Raw genomic sequence first — 19,706 nt, 5'->3', positions numbered from 1 at the left:
AAGGACAAAACTCCAAAAGAGATACACCTAGAATGGAATTTAACATCTAAAATGGTGAATGTAAAATGTTAAATAAAATATATGTGATGAATAAGGATGCATGATAGTTTGGATGTACCCACGTCCATTGAATGCAGCATTATGTACGAAAGGAGGCTCCTGTCTATCATCATGGGAGGAGCGAGAGCCTCCTAGTTATGAGCTTCACTTTCCGGGTGACTCTCTACCTTCCTGTTGTGTTTCAGGCAGACTAAAGTCTTCAGGACAGGTGAGGTGAAGTTACGTTTGTGGTCACTCGTGTTTGTTTGTGTTGATGTTTTGCGCCGCTTATTTTGACAGAGCTGTGCTCAGACCCAGTTGGTCTCTGTCTGCAGGGTGTGTCCGGCAGATTCTGCCAAATTAACTGCATTATACTTCCTGAATCGCTTCAAGTTATTTCTTTCAATTTGTAGTTGATTATCGCAGCTCAGGTCTGCAGAACATTATATTCCAGGTCAGCGCTGTTTGGAGAATCGTATTCCAGCTGCAGCAAGAACTGTAAATGTAGTGTAAAGTTTGTTTGTTCGGACTTAGTTTAACGCCCCTCAGCCACTATTTCATAATCTCTAGTGAATTCATTGACGTTGTGTGTTTGTAATTCAAACAATTTGGAAGAATGAAAGCTGAAACCATGAGCACAATACAATTTGACTTGGACAGGAACATTTCAGAAAGTTGGACAGGTTGATGTAAATGATCCATTGAAACACACGATGGACACATTTACTCACATGTGACAGTGGAGTTATTTACCCAGGGATTTGAAGGTTATTTGTTTGTTGATGAGATGATTGTTTTGCATTTGCACGCCTTGTGTATCTGCAACAAGATCCACTTTATGTTGTTGTTCGCCTGTGATCCATAAACCTTGTAGCCTATGCCTAGTCCAAGTTCTGTAACCCGTATTTACATTAACTACTTAGGTGTGGCAGGACCCTACACAGAGACCTCAGGGCACTACCCTATGTTTGGTTTGCAAATGCCCCTCCTGTTATTTTTTTTTTTCCGCAACAGAAAATGTAATTTTGCCTGACTATTAATAAAAGGATGCCCTGCTCATTGACATCTGGGCTTTGGACAGACATTTCCAGCAGCACTATAGTATGACTTGGAAACCAAATGGGTAGTGTCGGTATGTTTTCAACTAACTTTTAATTAGATTCCGACAGATCTAAGATATAACTGTAACTGTATCAGTGGGTACAGTAAGTTGATTCCCTACAGGAAGAGAAACTGGAGTGAAATCCCACTACCTGTTCTCTCAGTGGAGTAATTACAGGTGTGTCCAAACAAACACTATAGCTTAATGGGATTAGCTCCTGGGGCGCCAGCGCACACACGAGACACAAGAGTGCCCGTGATCAAAAGTGTGTGACAGAAACCCTCTCCGAGATGATGAACTGCATACAATATTGATCAGAGGTTAATGAGGGTCACAAACAAAACTGAGATCATTTGCTAATCGTTCAACCCGCTGCCACAGGTCATGGTGCAATTGATATTCTTTGTTCTGTTGTAGCTTCCTTCATCTCCAGTTGGGAAAACCACACTCCTCCGACGATGGCTGCGGTGAGTCTCTCCCATATCCTCTCTGTTCTAATTGTGCATAGTAAAATCAGATCATGTATGCACAACATTTACATTTATTTGCCTCCTCTGTAGAGAGTCTGTCAGTTGAACTGTGCTTGGATTTTAATAGATTTGAATAATTAAACCATTTGAATAATAGATTTATTTTCACTTTTTGTAGAATTAGATGTAATGTGAAAGTACTACCGTGATAACCCAATGCTATTACAAATGATGTGATGTTTATTTTATAGTTGACAGACACATATTGTAGTATGTGTCTTTAAATCAATATCACTTTTAAGTTTGTGTTTCTTTGTGCTTCTCACCATGTTTGTTGCAGTCAGTAGTTTTCCCTGTTAATTAATGTAAAAATTCATAATCTGTGTTTGTTCTTTTTCCAAATTGCCCAACTTGTGGAAGTAAGTTCCAAATAGTTGTGCAAAGGTTCACAGTTAAATCCTTAAAATAGATTTTGCAGTTGTTGTTTTCAGCTGCATTTGAAAGGATGAAATGAAAGTTTCTTTCACATGAATAGACAAATAAACTGTATATATAAATATTTGCATTGGATTCTGGTAATGTAGATGTTATTATTAAGCGATTGCCTTGTCATAGGAAGCCCAGAAAGCTTTTGACATTAAGCAAAAAAATTTGAGAAGATCAAAATAACAATAACTAAAGATTTTGTCCATGTTTGACTGTTTAATGTTATTATTATGTTATTTATTTAAAATGACTTATGACCAGATTGGAAACCGTGGAACAGTGACTGAGGCGGCAGGCTTCAATGCCGAGGCCGACACCCAGAAGCTCAGAGAGGCCATGAAGGGAGCTGGTGAGTGATCCAGCTGTCGTCCAGAAACCATCACTAGCTAAAGATGTATTTGACCATGTCATTAAGCACAGCTCTCCATGATAGTCAAACAGTTCTTGTCTTCCTCTTGTTGCCATGGCAGCTTGACATTTGCTATTCTGCTGTGTGCAACTTCATACTTTGCCCGACTTTTACACGTTAATAACAATGTACTCCTGATAAGGATCTTGACTTGGTTGAAAATTTAGCAGAAGTTGTAGTAAACTAATACTTTTATGGGACACAGCACGTTAATGCTGTTAGTGTTTGTTAGTATAATCATCTTCCCCTGACTCTCGTTTAGACTCAACAGATGCAAACAGGTGGTTTCTATGCAGATGTCGACAAACAGTTTTCTGTTAGGATTATCTTGGAGCTCGCTGTGCCTGACTCTATGTCCAAGATGTTTCTATTAAATTGAGAACAGAAAGATGTAATTCTTACAATTATAGAATTCTAACATCCATAGCAGTCGAGGTTGGGATATTTGATATCGTGATATTTCTTTCAGGCACCAACGAGGCAACAATCATCGAGGTCCTAGCACATCGTACTAATGCCCAGAGGCAGCGCATTAAAGAGGCGTACAAACAAACTGTTGGAAAGGTGAGAGTTTAAATGAGCCGTGATTAAAGAAAGAGAGATCTCGTGACTTAAAAACTGAGTTTTGTCATAAATAAGGTGAAGGCTTTCGGCTGCAGCAGTGGACATTCAATCTCTTAGCTTCTTTTTCCATGGTGTCCCCTTAAATCATTTTTCATTTTAGGTGGGGTTTTATTGTGCTAATATAAAACTGATAATGTGCTAGTTAAATATTAACAATAAATGACATATGATTACCACCTATAACAGACCAAGACAGAAAGGGCCTTGTAATTTGTAGGGAAGGGAAATGTTCCCATGTCTAAACAAACATACACTAAACCCCCACAGTTCTGTTGCCCACTGAAAGTTTCTTTGTTTCAGGATGGTGCGGATTACCTAAAGGGGAAGCGTGGCATGTTTATTGTATTGACTTTATGAGTTAATGACCAGCTCATGATGCAGTGCCCGGCAACAGGTCAATAACGTTATCGAAAGGTTCCACTGTGGAAACGGCAGAGAAAGCAAAAAATTTTCCTCACAGTCCATGCAGGCAGAAAGAGTGAGTCATTTTGCACACGGTGACGCCCACATGTGGTCACACATGTGAACTGTGTTGAAGTTCTCCTCTGTTCACGAAAACTGGGTCCAGAAACCACACCCTCTGGTGGATTTGCAAGTCCTGCTGCTGGACTGTGTGTCATGTTTCATGTCCACGCTGGCTCAACAAAACCTGAACATACTGAGAGAAATTAGTGATTGTGGAGCTCCACACTGTAGATGTGCATTCTGTTTCATTCATTTATATAATATTTAATTTTCTATCACCCAACCCTCCCTGCAGGACCTGGCTGATGATCTGTCCTCAGAGCTGAGTGGGAACTTCAGGTGTGTTGTTCTAGGTCTGCTGATGCTGCCACCGGTGTATGATGCTTATGAGCTGAGAAGTGCAATGAAGGTCAGTTTCCTACATGTCAAGTCTAAAAAGGTTTAATGATATTTTCAATGTATTTTTGTCATAAAATCTCATAATCCAACGGAAGGACCTGCACACTGCTCTGCTGTGTATTAATTGACATCTGAAAATACAGGAACTTAACTAAGCAAAGATAAGAGCCTCCCCTTAAATAATTACTGCATTGAAGAAACTGCACCCTAACTGATGCAGTTTCTTCCCTGATGGCACAAACATATTCCAAGATGACAATGCCAGGATTTATCGGTCTCAAATTGTGAAAGAGTGGTTTAGGGAGCATGACACATAGTTTCCAGTCCAGACCCAAAACCCATTGAGAACATTTGGGATGTGCCGGTGAAGACTTTGTGCAGCGGTTCGACTCTCCCATCATCAATTAATGGAGCTCAGGACGGGAATAAATGTTGAGACATTGCAGAAGCTTATCAAAAAGATGTCACGATGAATGTGTGTCGTAATCGAAGCTAAAGGCAGACAATTTTCGGAGGGACTTGCATCTTCAGTACATGTATGTGGGGATGTAGAGACACAGAGAGGCTGGGGAAACCAGGAAGTATTGAGAGATGTAACACATTTATTTTATCGTCAGACATTTGCTGACAATAATGGACTAAATGAATGAATGAAAATGTTGCCAGCCTTATTATTTAAGCTGCTTTTTTCCTTGATTCATGAACTTCACATTATTGCTGTGTCTCTTTATTTCTCGCAGGGTGCTGGAACAGAAGAGGCTTGTCTCATCGATATTCTCGCCTCAAGGTCAAACGCTGAAATTAAAGTCATTCGTGACGTCTACAAGAAAGGTAAATGAGTCACTTCTGTGCATAGAATTTCTGACACTGGGTCATGGTGTATCTGCTCGTCTGTCTGGGCCTGTGGGCTGTGTATGATATCTGATATATTGTACCAGTCACTAAACCTCTGTGCTTTGTTTGGAGATCCAATGGCATCCATTATTAGAAAACTAAGGATGACATAAACTATTCATAAAAGACATTGCAGCTCTCTATGTGGCAGTGTATTGTTTGCTTATTTGTTCTTCTGTGCTTGCAATGACATGTACACATACTTGTGTAGTACTTGTACACATACATGTACTCATTTTGTATAAACATAGTTGGAACAACATAAACAACACGAGTTAAACTGTATTTAGCAGTAAACGTTTGATTTTCATATCTCATTATTTTTTACAATGTCTTTAAAACCTGAAATAATCAGAAAACTTAAAACAAGCTAGAGGAGAGTCAATATTGGTTTTATGTTTCACATGCTGATGTTAAAGCAGACCAGTGTCTTAGCCATGGCCATGTAGTACACTAAGTGGTGTATGTGTCAGCTTGTTGCCCAAACTTTGCATTCTATGAGTTTTTACTTTTTCATGACAGAATATGAAAAAGACCTGGAAGACGCTGTGTCTGGAGACACATCTGGAATGTTTCGGAGGGTTTTGGTCTCTTTACTAACGGTAAGCACACACTGACCTGCAAGCCTGGACCAAGATTTGGTACATAATCAGCCACAACATTAAATCTACCTGTTGGTTTTTGTGTTGTGGTGAACAGGGATCAGCAAATTGAATAGTGGCCACGATCAACAGATGTCAGATATAATCTAAAATGGTTATTTAAAATGTCAGCTTTTAATTTTTACTTTATAAGATATTTTTTAATAGTCAATTTGTGTTGTAATAGAAACTTAATGTGTAAAACGGCTTAGGGAAGAGGAAACTGTTGCTACTTCTACATCATAAAAACACTGGTTAGCAACTCTGCACCTATTGACGCTGTGCCTTGTGTGTTGCAGGCTGGCAGGGATGAAAGCGACAAGGTGGATGAAGCCCTGGCTGTTCAAGATGCCAAGGTAAATGTTCAGCTCTGCCGATGCAAGAGTGTACTCAACTGAAGATTCGGATTATGTGATTTATTTATTTTTTTTTTATGTCTGATTGTAGGAAATCTATGAGGCCGGTGAGGCTCGATGGGGCACCGACGAGGTGAAATTTCTCACAGTCCTTTGTGTGAGGAACCGAAACCATCTGCTGCGAGGTCTGTACTGTTTGCACTTCAGAGTTAACATCCTTGTATTTATTAGTGTTGCCTAATATGATTATACTCCCTTTAACTTAAAGCAAACAAATCATTTAGAAGACACTTTACTGACCCCTTTGGGCAGTTTTAGGAGAAACACTTACTCTATGCTGCATTACCATTATCTGTGTCTATGTATCAGTGTGAATAAATGAGAAATCACAATTAAGTCAGGTGGGTTCTTTTTCTTTAATTACTAACACAGCAGGACATTTTGATGAACCTAACTGCATTGTTCTTCCTCACTACTCTTATTATTTTCTTACCTTAGTGTTCGAGGAGTACAAGAAGATTTCTGGACGAGACATTGAGGACAGCATTAAGAGGGAGATGTCTGGTTGTCTGGAGGATGTCTTCCTGGCCATAGGTCTGTCTCTTTTGTAACATAGTTCTTGCAAACAGATGTATGTTTACAGGCATTCACCTCTGTAATTAAAACTAATTATGTGCTAGTTTAAATGAGCACAGACAGGGAAAAAACTTGAATCCACAACACCATAGAGTGCAGCACTTGCAGCTGGCTTACCAAATGGTCTGTAGGAAGGTTTTAGTACTCACTAAAGACAGTACTCACAATACACAGCAATCAAATCCTATAGTAAAAAACAATAACCCAATTGAAAGAAAAGAAAGAAAGAAGTGACTTTTAAAAACACAGAGGTTTCAGGATTTGTGCTCTGTGCACCTGATGCCTTTGTCTTCGTGTTGTAAACATGCTGCCTCTGAAGTTTTGGGATTTGTTTTTGCTTTGCAGTGAAGTGCATAAGAAGCAAGCCGGCATTTTTCGCTGAGCGATTATACAAGTCAATGAAGGTAATACGTTGTGTGTGTGTAATGGTAATATTTAACTATTACACATTAAATTGTATAGTTTTTTAATTTTTTTTATTGTGATCCAAGAGAAATCGTGAAATGTTTTCTTTTCTTGTCTACGTATTCAGTACAAACTATGTCTGTTGTATTTCTGTGTCCTTGTGATAGCAGTGCTATTTTCTGTTTTGATCATAATTATGTAGTAGGTTTATTATTCCTTATGTCATGTCATATATCACACTGATGTTATCATTGTTTATACGCTAAACACAGTTTCTCTCGCTTGTCAGGGGCTTGGCACCACAGATAGTGTCCTGATCAGAATAATGGTTGCCAGGGCTGAGATTGACATGTTGGACATTAAGGCTCAGTTCCTGAAGATGTATGGCAAGTCCCTGCACTCCTTCATCAAGGTGAGGCACTTAAATTTAGGGGGGGGGTTTGGGAGGTACTGTATCAGTTGTGATATAATTCTAATAGTTTTTTCGTGATTGCTTAATTTCTAGTTTTATTTCTAACGTCTTCTAAATAAATCGAAATAAATGTATCACAGTATTTATTTATCATTGTCATGTATATAAGACTGACTGCCGTAATCCCACACAGTCCATGGAAAGCTCACAGATCTTTCTCTCGTTGTACAGGGAGACACATCTGGTGACTACCGCAAAATCCTGCTGGTGCTGTGTGGAGGCGAGTAAAAGAAGCAACCAAACAACATCCAGTTATGTCTTCATTATGAGCTTTCCTCTGTTGATGACTTTAATCTGTTTTACCTTTTCTTCTTCATGGCCGTCACATTTCACTAATTGACCAGAGTGTCTTGTTTGGCTGTTTTCAATATCAATTAAACCAAAGACCAGTGACCTTTTACACGCGTCTGTGTGTTTCTTTATTGATTCTTTGTAAAGGATTAATAGTATTAGAGTAGCAGATACATGCTTCTCACATCTTTAAAAACCTAAAAGTTTAATGTTATTGGCCTCCATCACCCAGTCTTGTTACAGCTAAACATTTACATCACTGTCCAGTCAGTGAAGCCCATTTGTTTAATTGGCAGCGTTTCCTAATTTGTTGAGTCAGTCCTGCATCATTTGACTCAATTACATTAGTAGGAGGTTGGCTTTGTTTAAGAGGCAGTAAAGTGGGGCTCTAATCAAGTTAAAGAGGGGGTCCTATAGCTCTTACAAGCTTATAGTTGCATCTCAAAGCAATAAGCATGTGAAATAATGTGGTTGTTCTCAAGGTGACCACTTGGTGGAACCAGAATTACTGCCTATAAAGTTTGTCTTCAGGAATAGAGGTGAATTGATCTTCTTCATCTTTTATGTTTGTGAAAGGTTGTGATGTTTGTGAGGTACACAAAATGCATCTGCAGAACTCCATACAGAAATCACATGATTCTAGGTGAATAGCAAGTTCCACTGTCTTTAGACTACATCAGCTGAATTTGTGCGGTACGTGCCTGGCTCATCTTTATTGACCCTGACTTGCTGTAAGCAGACTGTAATATATCAATCAATTTAGGCTTTACAGCAAACATCCCTGCAGGCTTTTCACACAATCTGTGTGGTGTACACAGAAAACAGAACATTCTGATCACTTTATTATACAACCAAACAACTCCATTTCTGTCTTTCTCTCAGATCTTGCCTCTTTCTATGGCCATCTGGGTTTTATGGTAGGAAGGTGGGAAGTTGATAAAGGCCTAAGAAAGGCTGAGGTATTGTCTTAATGTTACATTTGTTTCGTTGTTTCTTTATTTTCTGTAAGACTATGTACCTTATTTTATGTTCAATAAACAACAAAAGATAAAACAAACAAGAACAAGAAAAATCTATAACTCAAGTTAGTACTGAACATAGCTTTAAGGGCTTTTTCTAGGTGATTGAACACAATATTGCAAATATTACCATGGTAACAAAAAATAATAAGCAAAGCAAAAGCATATAATGCATCCTAATGTATACTCTAAACTGAATTCTTCTGGCTGCTGAAATATGTAGGTGGTAACTTTGAAAGAAGCTCAGGAAGACCTAAGGTCATTAACATACAATACAGAAAACAGAGTACCTAAAGACTACAGCTTAGCTTTGATTGTCATCCACATCTATACATATGGGAGGTGGCTAGCAGAGTGAAATTGTGTTTACTCCTACCTCCTAAGACAATATAAAATCAACTGTAGATCCCATAAAAGAAACAAACACAAGCACAACACATCTAAAAACCAGAACATAGAATACAGAATACTGTATTTTGAGTGGAGGGGTACAGTGCATATAGTATATACAGTACTAACAGGTAGTTTGCACATTTTTTTTATTTAGTCTCTGTGTGTGTACATGTGTATAAGCAGGTATATTGCACAGTTACATTCATTGTGTGTGTGGTTGTATGTATGTTTGAGTCTGATTGAGCCTGGTGAATGAAGCTGGTGCAGAATCTGTCAGGCTTGTGTACTGTGGTGTCTTTGCTGAAAGGTTGAGGGGTGGTGCCTTCGATGATATTGGTGGCTCTGTTCCTGCAGTGTTTTTATTTTCTTCTCTGCCACCCTGACCACTGCATCCTTTTGATCAGAGGCACCAAATCTACTGCATAAAGTGCAGTTGCTCCTGGGTTTCTTTGGCCAGAGATGATTGTCCATGTCAGCTTGTCTCCAATGAGTATACCAAAGAATTTAGTAAGGTTGAGTAATTAGCGAGTAGATGTAGAGCAGGGTATAAGCTGCATGTTTCCTTTGTGACCTCCTTAGTTTTGTCGACATTCAGGGACTCGTTGTTGGTGTCACACCAGTCCAAATTGGTTCACATCCTCTCTGTAGGCTGATTTGTCATTCTCAGCGATGAGACCCACAACTGTCGTGCCTTGATATTTATAAACAGCATCCATGTCTTTCTATTCCAGATGTCCAAGGCATGTGGAGCGCAGAGCTTATGGCATCCCATGTGGAGCAGTTTGGGTAGTGTGTAAACTGGAAGCATCATTTCAGGAGCCAAGCTAAGCTCCTTTGATGCACAAGTATGATTATAATCAGCTGTATATACAGTTAATGTATGATATATAATAATAATCATATTATGTGTAATTGATGGACATTGTCTAAAGCATGAATATAACGCTTTATATTATCTAAAATGGGGTCCATCCCACATCCTCATGCTATATTATGATGTATTATGTCTCCTCCTCTGTATTGATCTACTACTGCAATTTAATCAAATGTCCTAGAGTGACCTTAAAACAATTTATAACCTGCCTTTAGTATTTGTAGTTGGTGTAATTTGTTTTAGTTCTAGATGGTTGTGTATTAATTAGGGGAGGAACAATCAACTCAGCTACTGCGTTTGTATGTTTCTAAAGAATACGTAAGGGAAAATTACAATGTGTCTGAATACACCAACATTCGGTGTAAATACAAACAACATGTCTGAATAACACATTTGATTTGCATACGCCTGTAGACAATAGTTGAAACAATCAAAAGCTTGTTCTGTTTTGCCAAATTATGAAATTTGCATAATGCAATGGCAGATCAGTGACACGGGCAGATGAAGGGGAGTTTCTATTTGCAAAGAAAGCTAGAGATAACAGATGGGACTTTACAACACAGTAGGATTAGAACATTTTAACAATTATTATTTTTGAAAGAGTTTTTCTTTAAAATTGCAGCACTTTGAGCTCCTGTCAGCAGCTCAGATCCAGTTTTCACCTGTTGATAAAAGAATACGGTAATTTCCCGTCATCCGTAGCTTATTCTGTTCAGGTTATCATGATGTCTTAATGTGAGTTGCTCACCGTAGGCACAGATAATGTGCCACAGGTGAAAATGAAGCAGAAAAGATTAACTTCTGATTGAGGAAAAGACAGACAGACAGACCATTTGATGAGTGGTTTGCTCTCAGTTTAGAGTAAGAGTCGACCTCCAAACAGATGTTCAGTTCCTGGCTGACTTACTGACAAAAAGAGATCTACTGATAACACCCCCATTAATATGGAATAGCTTGGAAAAAAAAGAAACACGGGAAGGCCAAAGCTGTTGTTGTGAAGCTAAATGCAATTGAGTAGAAACCTCAGTTGGTGCTATTTGCATATGTATAGAAGCTGCCAAGTAACTTGAATACAAATATTGTACCAGACAGCAAGAGAATGAAACAGAGAGGCTTGTTTGAAAATCTATTGCCAGCTGCTTGGACGAACCAGTACAATGCTGATACAACCCACTAGACATGTGGACCCTATCAGTGTGGCCCTGACACACATAAAACAGCCTTCAGTCCCAATGAACTGTTCACAGTGATGTCTGAAATACAAATAAACACAAATAAAACCAGCACATTCTGCCTGGGTAGAAAATTATGAAATAAAAAAGGCAACAGCAGGATGAAAATATTATTTATAATGAAGAGCTGCTTTGAAAATGTTAGTTGTTTATGTTTATGTTTAGTTTTTAGCAAAATGTTTACCCATTTATTATATTATATATAATGATTAATGTTCAGTGACAAGAATTCATAAAACATGCATTCATAAAATGTGAGCTGATCTTCATCTAAGTCAAGGCTATTCACAAATATAATGTCCCTAAAATAATTAAAATAAAAATAAAGGAATTCTGTTCTTTCATGTCTTTGTTGAGAACAACCATCAAAACCTCACAGTTTGAGTGGAAAAACTATGTAAACACATCTAAAAATCACAACATAGAAGAAGATTGTTCTGGGTAAGTACTTGCACTTTCATTGAGTACTGAGTTTGTGTACTTTATAGAGATCTGATTGTTTTTGTCTTTCCTCCATAGAAGTACAGTTCAGTATTCTTGGTTCAAAGATTTAGCTGCCACTTACTCTGTCTGCTTATGTCCAGGTTTGAGATTGGGCTTCTCATAGACTCCAGATGGTAGAGTTAATTTTTATGTGTAGTGAAGAAAAAGCAGAACACCTTTATCTGTGAGCCAGATAATAGTGTCATTTTCTCTCTACAGGGATACAGCACATACATCTTTATCCTGGAGGGGGTTGTTCATGTTGAACAGATAAGCACTCTAATTATCCAAACTCCACCTTCCGGAGACATTAGGGAGAGGGGGAACAGAGTTTCCTTAGTAGAGCAGTGTATAAAAAAGGTTCAAACAGCCTCCTGTAGTGCTCAAATGGATGCTGCATTATACTCACATGTTATAGTGAGTCATCATACAGCTATCAGCTGTAGCAAAGTGGCAGTGATGCTCATACAGTACATAAAAAGTTGATTTATGGTTTTCCTCTCCTCAAGGTGAGACTACCTTGAATTTTCAGGGAGCATAGCTTGCCATTGTAGAAACATTGTGGCTGAGTGACAAGATCTTCATGTCACAGAGAAGGAGTAAAGATTGCTCTGATACATCCAATCATCTTGCTACGATCAGTGATGTTGACCTCAAGAGTTCATCAGCTATAGCAAAGTTAACATTGCTCTTGTAGGTGTTGATGTACCATCACATTATCTGACACCGCCTTGGATGTAGCCCTTGTATGTCAGACTAACAGACCAAAAAGTGTCTTTGAATTACATCACCCTGAACCACTAGTTGTAGAATAACTATATATTATAAATTAGAAACTTACAGATAAACATCCAGCAAATACAGATCTGCAGTCATATTTCTGGCCCCTTAGCAGCCAGTATTTACTCTTCTTTAGCTCTGCTTTTGTTCAACCCCTGGGGCACGGCTGATTCTTAAGCTGCTAAATGCTCCACTAGCCTCTGCTCATTACCAGCTAATGGTATCTGTGTTTTGGAGCCAGACAGTTTGCAGTGGGTATTTTAGATGATGTAGGTGACGATGGCAGTGTCTGTAAACAGACCATTAAAATTCAAGTCGAGTTAAGAAGAACTATGATTTTTATTATTTACACTCCCAAGACATACAACTACAAGTACAACTACTTCAGACACATTTCAAGTCAAACTTAAGAAAATTAAATGTAAGAACTGAGGTTCATGTAACAAGAGCTTCTCACTTGTGAGACACACTTGCATTAAATGAGTTTTAATACACGCGAATATTGATTGTGAAGTCTAGTGAGCCCGTAGCAGCAGGTGGTCTATCTCCTTGACTACTGAACTCTTTGTGACATGTTTGTCACACATCAACATATTTTTTCACCTTTTTTCAAATACTCCCACTTATGCAGATAACTCCATCTGGTTTGTGTGTTTTGTGACCTCTGCTGCCTCATGCATGCTTTTCTGGATGAAAGATTTGCACGGTCAGATGAACATGTTGTTTCCTACATTGCTGTCGTCTAAACCTGTGAAAATGACTCGCCTGTGGAAAGATTTCTTCTGGCCCCTAAGAGAATACATTAACGTTTGCAACATTGCCAGTACAAAAGGTGACAGGACTGCCCTTCAAATGGATTGTATGTATGGAGATTTTTGTTTGACTGTTTTTATATATATAGCCATGGCTCAGGAGACTATGGCTAATGATGCTGTGGCTCATGTCAAAGTGCCTTTGAGCAAGAGACTGAACCTCAAATTGCTCCCAGTGGGCAGTCAAGCCCCTTTCATCGCAGCTCAGCCACAATCAGTACGTGAGTGTGTATGAATGGATCAAGCTCCTTCTCTTCTAAGTAGCAGGTAGAGTTTGGTACTGTCACAAAGCTTTGTTGGGCTTTTACATTTAGAAGCAGCCAAAATGGCTCCCACTATACCTTCAAATGTTCATGCTTCATCTGTGACTTTCTGCGACATTCTGGGAACATTTCAGCTTATTTTCACTGCAAAACTGAAATGACAGAGTTGACTTGTGTTTACTTAAAGTCCATCGCAATTAGTGGGAAAGAAAAAGGATCAACGGCAGAGGCATAACTGCAACTTGACTTCCAACATTCAGCGTCCACCTAGAATGAAAAGGTCATTTTGTTATTATTTTCAGCAAAATAAATTAAATGTCTCAACCGTCCTCTGCCATTTGGAACCGCGGAACATGCAACTGTGAATAACAGCAACACTTTAAAACCTTTTATGCAAAGATGGTTTGTGGACAGTGGAATTATTTTAAGCACCTGTTTAAAGCCTTGTTGCACTAAATGAAGACATTTTTAAAAAAGGCTTTTTTTGTCATCTTGGTGAGAACAAGGTGGTCATACATAGACTCTCGTCAAATGGTACAAAATAAATGGTACAAATATGAATAGTACTGAATATTAGCTGTAAGAGGCCTGTTATGTACATGACAAGCTTAAAAGGCAATTAAGTTAGTAGAAAGCACAATAGCACAAATGCCAAAGTTCACATGGTGAAAGACTGCAATTATGAAATTACTGCTCCATACAAGACAAACAGTGTCTTATTTTGTCAATGTTTCTTATTCTTCATTTATATTCCAAAGTTTTTTTCAAACCAAGCAATTAACATTTACATGACTAAAATCCATAATCAATAATGCACAATTTCTGTTGTTGTTTCAGAAGGCTACAGGCAATACACGTGTAGATGCGTCAAAAAACAACCAAATAAATAATAGAGGTTTGCAAACAAGCTCACACAGTTCAGACAGACAGTCAGAGTTCTGTACACGTCTCTGACTAGAGCAGTAATTAATGTTACTGTTTTTAATCTTGAGATCTATCAGTCCTGGCCGACAACTTATACATTCAAGATCAAACGTCATGATCAAGTCCAACCCAGACGTTAATCGTATGGGGTCTCTGCCATCTTATTGGCTTACTGTCATTTCCACAGACGTTTTTTTCTTCTCGACTCCCGCTCTCTCTCTCTCTTTCACCCTCTCTCTCTCATACAGCAGCAGCTTCCGCTCACTCACTGTGGAGAAGTGCACAAGGAAGATCCACTCTCCTCACACTACTTCACAGCGCATCTTCACGCCGGAAAACACCAACACAGGTATGTTACCATGTGGTTTCTTTATTGACCTTAACGTATTCCTATGCTCATTCTTTTATTGTCTGCACACTTTAGTAGCAGCGTCTTCTCTTTGACACAGTAAAACTGAGTATAATAGATACTAACAGTACAGAGAGCAGTAATTCGATTACTGGGTTCCAATTACTTTCTAAAGCGTAGTAAAATTATTAATAACTTAAATAACTTAAACATTTCACATTTATCCCTTTGAAATATCAATTAATAAAATATTATCATCATAAAGGTCATGTTAAAAGACACTGTATGATTTCCTCCATTGTTTGGTCTCATATTGTGACAGTTTGTCAGACAGTATGTCTTTCTCAAAAATACCTAACAGAGGTTTTCTTTCTTCTTCTTCTTCTTCTTCTTCTTCTTCTTCTTCTTCTTCTTCTTCTTCTTCTTCTTCTTCGCCATCCTTCTTTTTTTCTATATATTCCTATAAATAAGCAGAAGCTTCATGCCAGAGCTCTGTTGCATTCATGACATTAATAATCCAAAAACCTTATACCTTGACATGAATAATAGATGAAGCTTCAATATGGTCTTCAGTCAATTGAAGATAGTTTAGAATTTATAAATATTATTGCACTTCTGCGAAATAAAACAAATATGTTATTTTTTTGACTCCATTATTTGTTATGCATTCAGGCTGATGATGTGCCATTTAGTTTGAGCTCATACGGTGATGGTCAAAGAAAGTCACTGTGGGCATTTGAGTTATAAAGAGAAAGCATTTCTGCAGATAGAGTCTTTGGAATCACATTTAAAACACTCAGGTTGTATAAAAAACAATGCAATGTCTGCATCTAGCGTGCACTAAACCTAAACCTCTCTTCCACACTGTCCTTGAATATTATGATATGCCTTCCCATCACCTGTGGCTTAAATTAATTTCATATATCCATCTATTTTTAAATATATCTATTTCTGTGCATAGCATATGTGAGTCACACAAAGTTTTACTAATTAGCAATGTGTGTGCGTCAAGTATTAAACAGAAACCTGACTATAAAAAAGGCTAAACAGTCACTGTCGATGCAGCATCTGCAAATTAAGCAACATGGTGAGGTGTAAAGGTCTAAGAATTGAGGATGACATTTTATTTTCATTTTATTTTTATTTAACCACATTAGCAAAAAGGGAATTTGTTCTAAAGTAGAACCTCTTTGACACTGAGTGAATGATTCTTCATTCAGTTCACAGTTAAAAACACTACAGGCTACAGTGACAGTGAATCTTCGCACGAATCAAAACGAAAATTGAACATGAAATGCATGATAAAACGGATTTTAATGATAGAGGTATTACATGCTGAGCATTATGACATTTCATTAAATCTGAAGTCATAAGGGCGCAGGTTACATGTATGTGTATGTTAATGTTCCAATAATAACACAAATCACCACCAAAACTCTTTTGTTTCACATTATGTTCACTTGAGAAAATGATTTAAATGATATTTGTCATTGTAAAAAAGCAATATTGCACTTCAGGAATGTAACTAACATGGAAAGGCATCCTCTTGCCTCCAGCTGAGTCACAGAGGAAACAATAAGTAGTTTAACAGCATCATCTGTTCTCAAGTGATATTCCTGTGTAAGTGATTTTGAACTTGAGATTTAATATAAAAGAGGAACAGCGTTACAACTTTCCCTTCCACCTATTTTTCTCTGTTTTATTTCTCTGTGCACATAGGAAGATATTCCACCTAAATTACAAAACATTTTTACCATTTTACTGAAAATACATCCAAATCAAGCATCTCAGTCATGCTGAATTCCTCTGCTGGGAAGTGCGCACACAGTCAGCTGGCCAGCAATCACTGTCAGCACGTCCTTTAAATGGCACGTTTTATAAGCACGTTTCAGTGGAGGATGTATGTTGTTGCGTTGCTCTTCTTAGCGATTCACATTCAAATGCATTCATAAGCATAAAACCTTTAATAATGTGCTCTTTGCTCCCTCTGTGAAAATGCAGTGGTGTTGGTAAAAGCACGGTTATTCAGTAATGGCCTTGCATTCTGTAAATGTCACGGCCTGTTTTCATTAGAATCTCAAATGTTTCATGTATCCTTTGTTGACGACACTTATTTGATATACATTTGACCTTTAGAAAAGTTGTTGATGTTCTGTCACAACACGTGAACCTGTTTTGCTGTATATCTAGACAGAGTAAGTGCCGACACGTCAAGCTCTGCTGCCAATGGAGGGTAATCACAGTGCCTTTGCTGGGAGCACGCAGCCGTCTGTGTCAGGAGAACAGGCAGATGGACATATTTATGAGGTTGCAGTACAGATCAACTCCACCAACCGAAGCTCCCAGTTTGCAGATGTGGCCCTGCTGCAGACGTTCAAGCCTCTCATCATCCCTTGTTACGTGCTTGTGGTGGTAGTGGGCGTCTTTGGGAATTACCTGCTCCTCTACGTCATCTGCAGAACCCGGAAGATGCACAATGTCACCAACCTCTTCATCGGAAACCTGGCCTTCTCCGACATGCTCATGTGTGTGACTTGTGTCCCCTTTACTCTCGCCTACGCTTTCAACCCACATGGTTGGATCTTTGGCCGTTCAATGTGCTACCTAGTGTTCCTCATCCAACCTGTCACAGTGTACGTTTCAGTCTTCACGCTCACTGCTATCGCTGTGGACAGGTGGGTGGATCTGTCTCCACACAGGAATTATGCCACTCAAATCAAATGACAGGGGTGTTTTGAATTCTTTTTTTAATTCAGTTTTTCTGCCTTTGAATGTGCTTTGCACTCATGGGTGTGCTGGTTTGTGTAACATAATTGTGCTGCCACTTTGGCCAAGGATGTTTTAAAAAAACAGCGAGATGCCGTCCATAATTAGATACAGTTTAAAAAACGTAAAGTGAATTCCATCTCTATGTAATTTATTTCACATTTTACACACCACCCTGAGTATGAGTGATGTATAATTGGCAAGACAGAATTTTTACAACTACAGAATGTAATCATTGTCGTCACTGTTGTCGTCATTTATACTCATTTAGCAGTTAAGGAGATGGCAGTCAGATTAAGAAATGAGTGCTCACTTACTGTAATAGTTTCACTTTGACAGAGGTTTCACCGCTCATACTTTTAAGGCCTTTATTAGCTCAATATGTTAGAACTTTAATAACCTAGATGAATTAACAGCGACATAGGTGCATGTGTGAAACTTCAGTTTGAGGTTTGGCAGGCTTGTAAATCCATGTATGAATTCATAGACAGATAAAATGCAAAACAGTCTGGGCTTCCAGCAGTGCAGCATGTACCTGGACCAGACCAAAATCCAATTATCAAATGGAATCATTTGTGCACAGAAATAAGAAGCAGATATGTTCTGCAAACACATGTCCCCTGGTGGACTACTCTTTTCCACAGACTCTTTGCTCACTAAGAATTAATTAAAACAGCAAATTAAAGTCTTATTTTGCAATGCTGCGCACAAACTGTTGATTTTTGTCCTTCTGGTACTGAGACTTTTAAACACAAACTCTTGACTTCACTGATATTATTACTGCTCTTCTGCTATTTCATTTGGCATACATCTGCACCATACATCTAGTGTTGCAACTGTAGAGTAATTACAATGACTAACTGAGCATTTATAGATTAAGTAATCACATGAGCTAATAGCTTTTTTAAATTGGAGGATATATCATCCTTTAATTTATACACTAACTCATGTAAATGCTCTGCACAAAGTGCTTTTACACAGCTTCTAATTCACCAATTCACATGTATTGTCTTGAATTTATGAAATACAAGTTGAGTACCCTTATCAAAAAGTGACACTCTGTTTCTTTTATCTGTATTGAAGATATTATGCAACAGTTCACGCCCTTAAGAAGCGGACCTCTGTGGCTACCTGTGCCTCTGTCCTCACTGGGATCTGGCTCCTGTCCTGCGGGCTGGTGGCTCCGGCAGTGACTCACACCTACCACGTTGAGTTTAAAGAGGAAGGCTTCACCATCTGTGAGGAGTTCTGGTTAGGACAAGAGACAGAAAGACGTGCTTATGCGTACAGCACTCTAGTGGTCACATATGTCCTGCCTCTGTCAGCCGTCTTTGGCTCTTATCTTTGCATCACTGTCAAACTGAGGAACTGTGTTGCTCCAGGACACAGGACTCAGGACCAGGCAGGTGCTCAACAGGCTCGAAAAAGAAAGGTCTTTCGCTTGGTTGCACTTCTGGTGTCTGCCTTTGCAGTGTGCTGGCTGCCTATTCATGTATTCAATGTTCTGCGAGACATAGACATTCACCTCATTAACAAGCGCTACTTTTTACTTATTCAGCTGCTGTGCCACCTGTGTGCCATGAGCTCATCTTGCTCTAACCCTTTCCTCTACGCGTGGCTACATGACCGCTTCCGCACTGAGTTACGGAAGATGTTCAAGTGGCATCATCGCATTGGGGTGCCTGCCAATCACTGCGCTGACAGTGTGGTCTTGTAATAATATCTTAAAGAGGATCCTTTCTTGTTATTATTCATTTTGATCTCCCTCCATTGATTCTGAGATATAAAATGACCAAACAGAAATTTTAGCCATGATGGCAGAAATTGAAGTTTCAATTGATTACATCAGACGAGTTCATCCTCCATTACTGATGTGTGAAAAAGGAGGAAGGAAAAGATAAAACATCTACCTGTTGGTGTGAATGCTTGAACATATAAAATTGGTTGTTACTCCTGAGTGTATAATATTGTACATATATTCTACATTTACCTTATGTGGAATGATGACACCTTTCTTCATAATGTCAGTAATAAGATAATGCCTTATAATAAAAATGACTGTCCATGCAGTCTGGGCATGGACATGAGGAGAAAATTAAACCATCAGTTCAGATTTAGTTTA

General features: G+C 38.6%; 2 protein-coding genes across 2 annotated transcripts; both read left to right on the top strand.

Annotated features, from left to right (window-relative positions):
- The first annotated feature begins 146 nt into the window (after positions 1 to 146).
- Positions 147 to 7,798, top strand: anxa4 (annexin A4). The gene is made up of 13 exons (XM_026339274.1): positions 147 to 268; positions 1,559 to 1,608; positions 2,359 to 2,446; positions 2,976 to 3,070; positions 3,891 to 4,004; positions 4,735 to 4,825; positions 5,411 to 5,490; positions 5,829 to 5,885; positions 5,977 to 6,070; positions 6,384 to 6,479; positions 6,867 to 6,925; positions 7,216 to 7,338; positions 7,570 to 7,798. Exons 2-13 carry the CDS (start codon positions 1,600 to 1,602, stop codon positions 7,624 to 7,626), a joined length of 963 nt encoding a protein of 320 aa, XP_026195059.1. The 5' UTR covers positions 147 to 268; positions 1,559 to 1,599; the 3' UTR covers positions 7,627 to 7,798.
- Positions 7,799 to 17,044: 9,246 nt separating this feature from the next.
- Positions 17,045 to 19,301, top strand: LOC113148521 (prolactin-releasing peptide receptor-like). The gene is made up of 2 exons (XM_026340235.1): positions 17,045 to 17,493; positions 18,668 to 19,301. The coding sequence occupies exons 1-2, from the start codon at positions 17,045 to 17,047 to the stop codon at positions 19,299 to 19,301; spliced, it is 1,083 nt and encodes a 360-aa protein (XP_026196020.1).
- Positions 19,302 to 19,706: the final 405 nt, after the last annotated feature.

Source organism: Anabas testudineus, chromosome 22 (assembly GCF_900324465.2).
Source record: "Anabas testudineus chromosome 22, fAnaTes1.2, whole genome shotgun sequence".
Taxonomy (NCBI): Eukaryota; Metazoa; Chordata; class Actinopteri; order Anabantiformes; family Anabantidae; genus Anabas; species Anabas testudineus.
The sequence above is the reverse complement of the archived record's forward strand: the minus strand, read 5'-3'. Positions and strand labels throughout refer to the sequence as shown.

Coding starts and splice junctions, on each gene's coding strand:
- anxa4 (XM_026339274.1), top strand. Junction 4,826..5,410: donor TCGTGACGTCTACAAGAAAG/GTAAATGAGTCA, acceptor TTTTCATGACAG/AATATGAAAAAGACCTGGAA. Junction 7,339..7,569: donor CCCTGCACTCCTTCATCAAG/GTGAGGCACTTA, acceptor CTCGTTGTACAG/GGAGACACATCTGGTGACTA.
- LOC113148521 (XM_026340235.1), top strand. CDS start 17,045: ATGGAGGGTAATCACAGTGCCTTTGCTGGGAGCACGCAGCCGTCTGTG. Junction 17,494..18,667: donor ACTGCTATCGCTGTGGACAG/GTGGGTGGATCT, acceptor TCTGTATTGAAG/ATATTATGCAACAGTTCACG.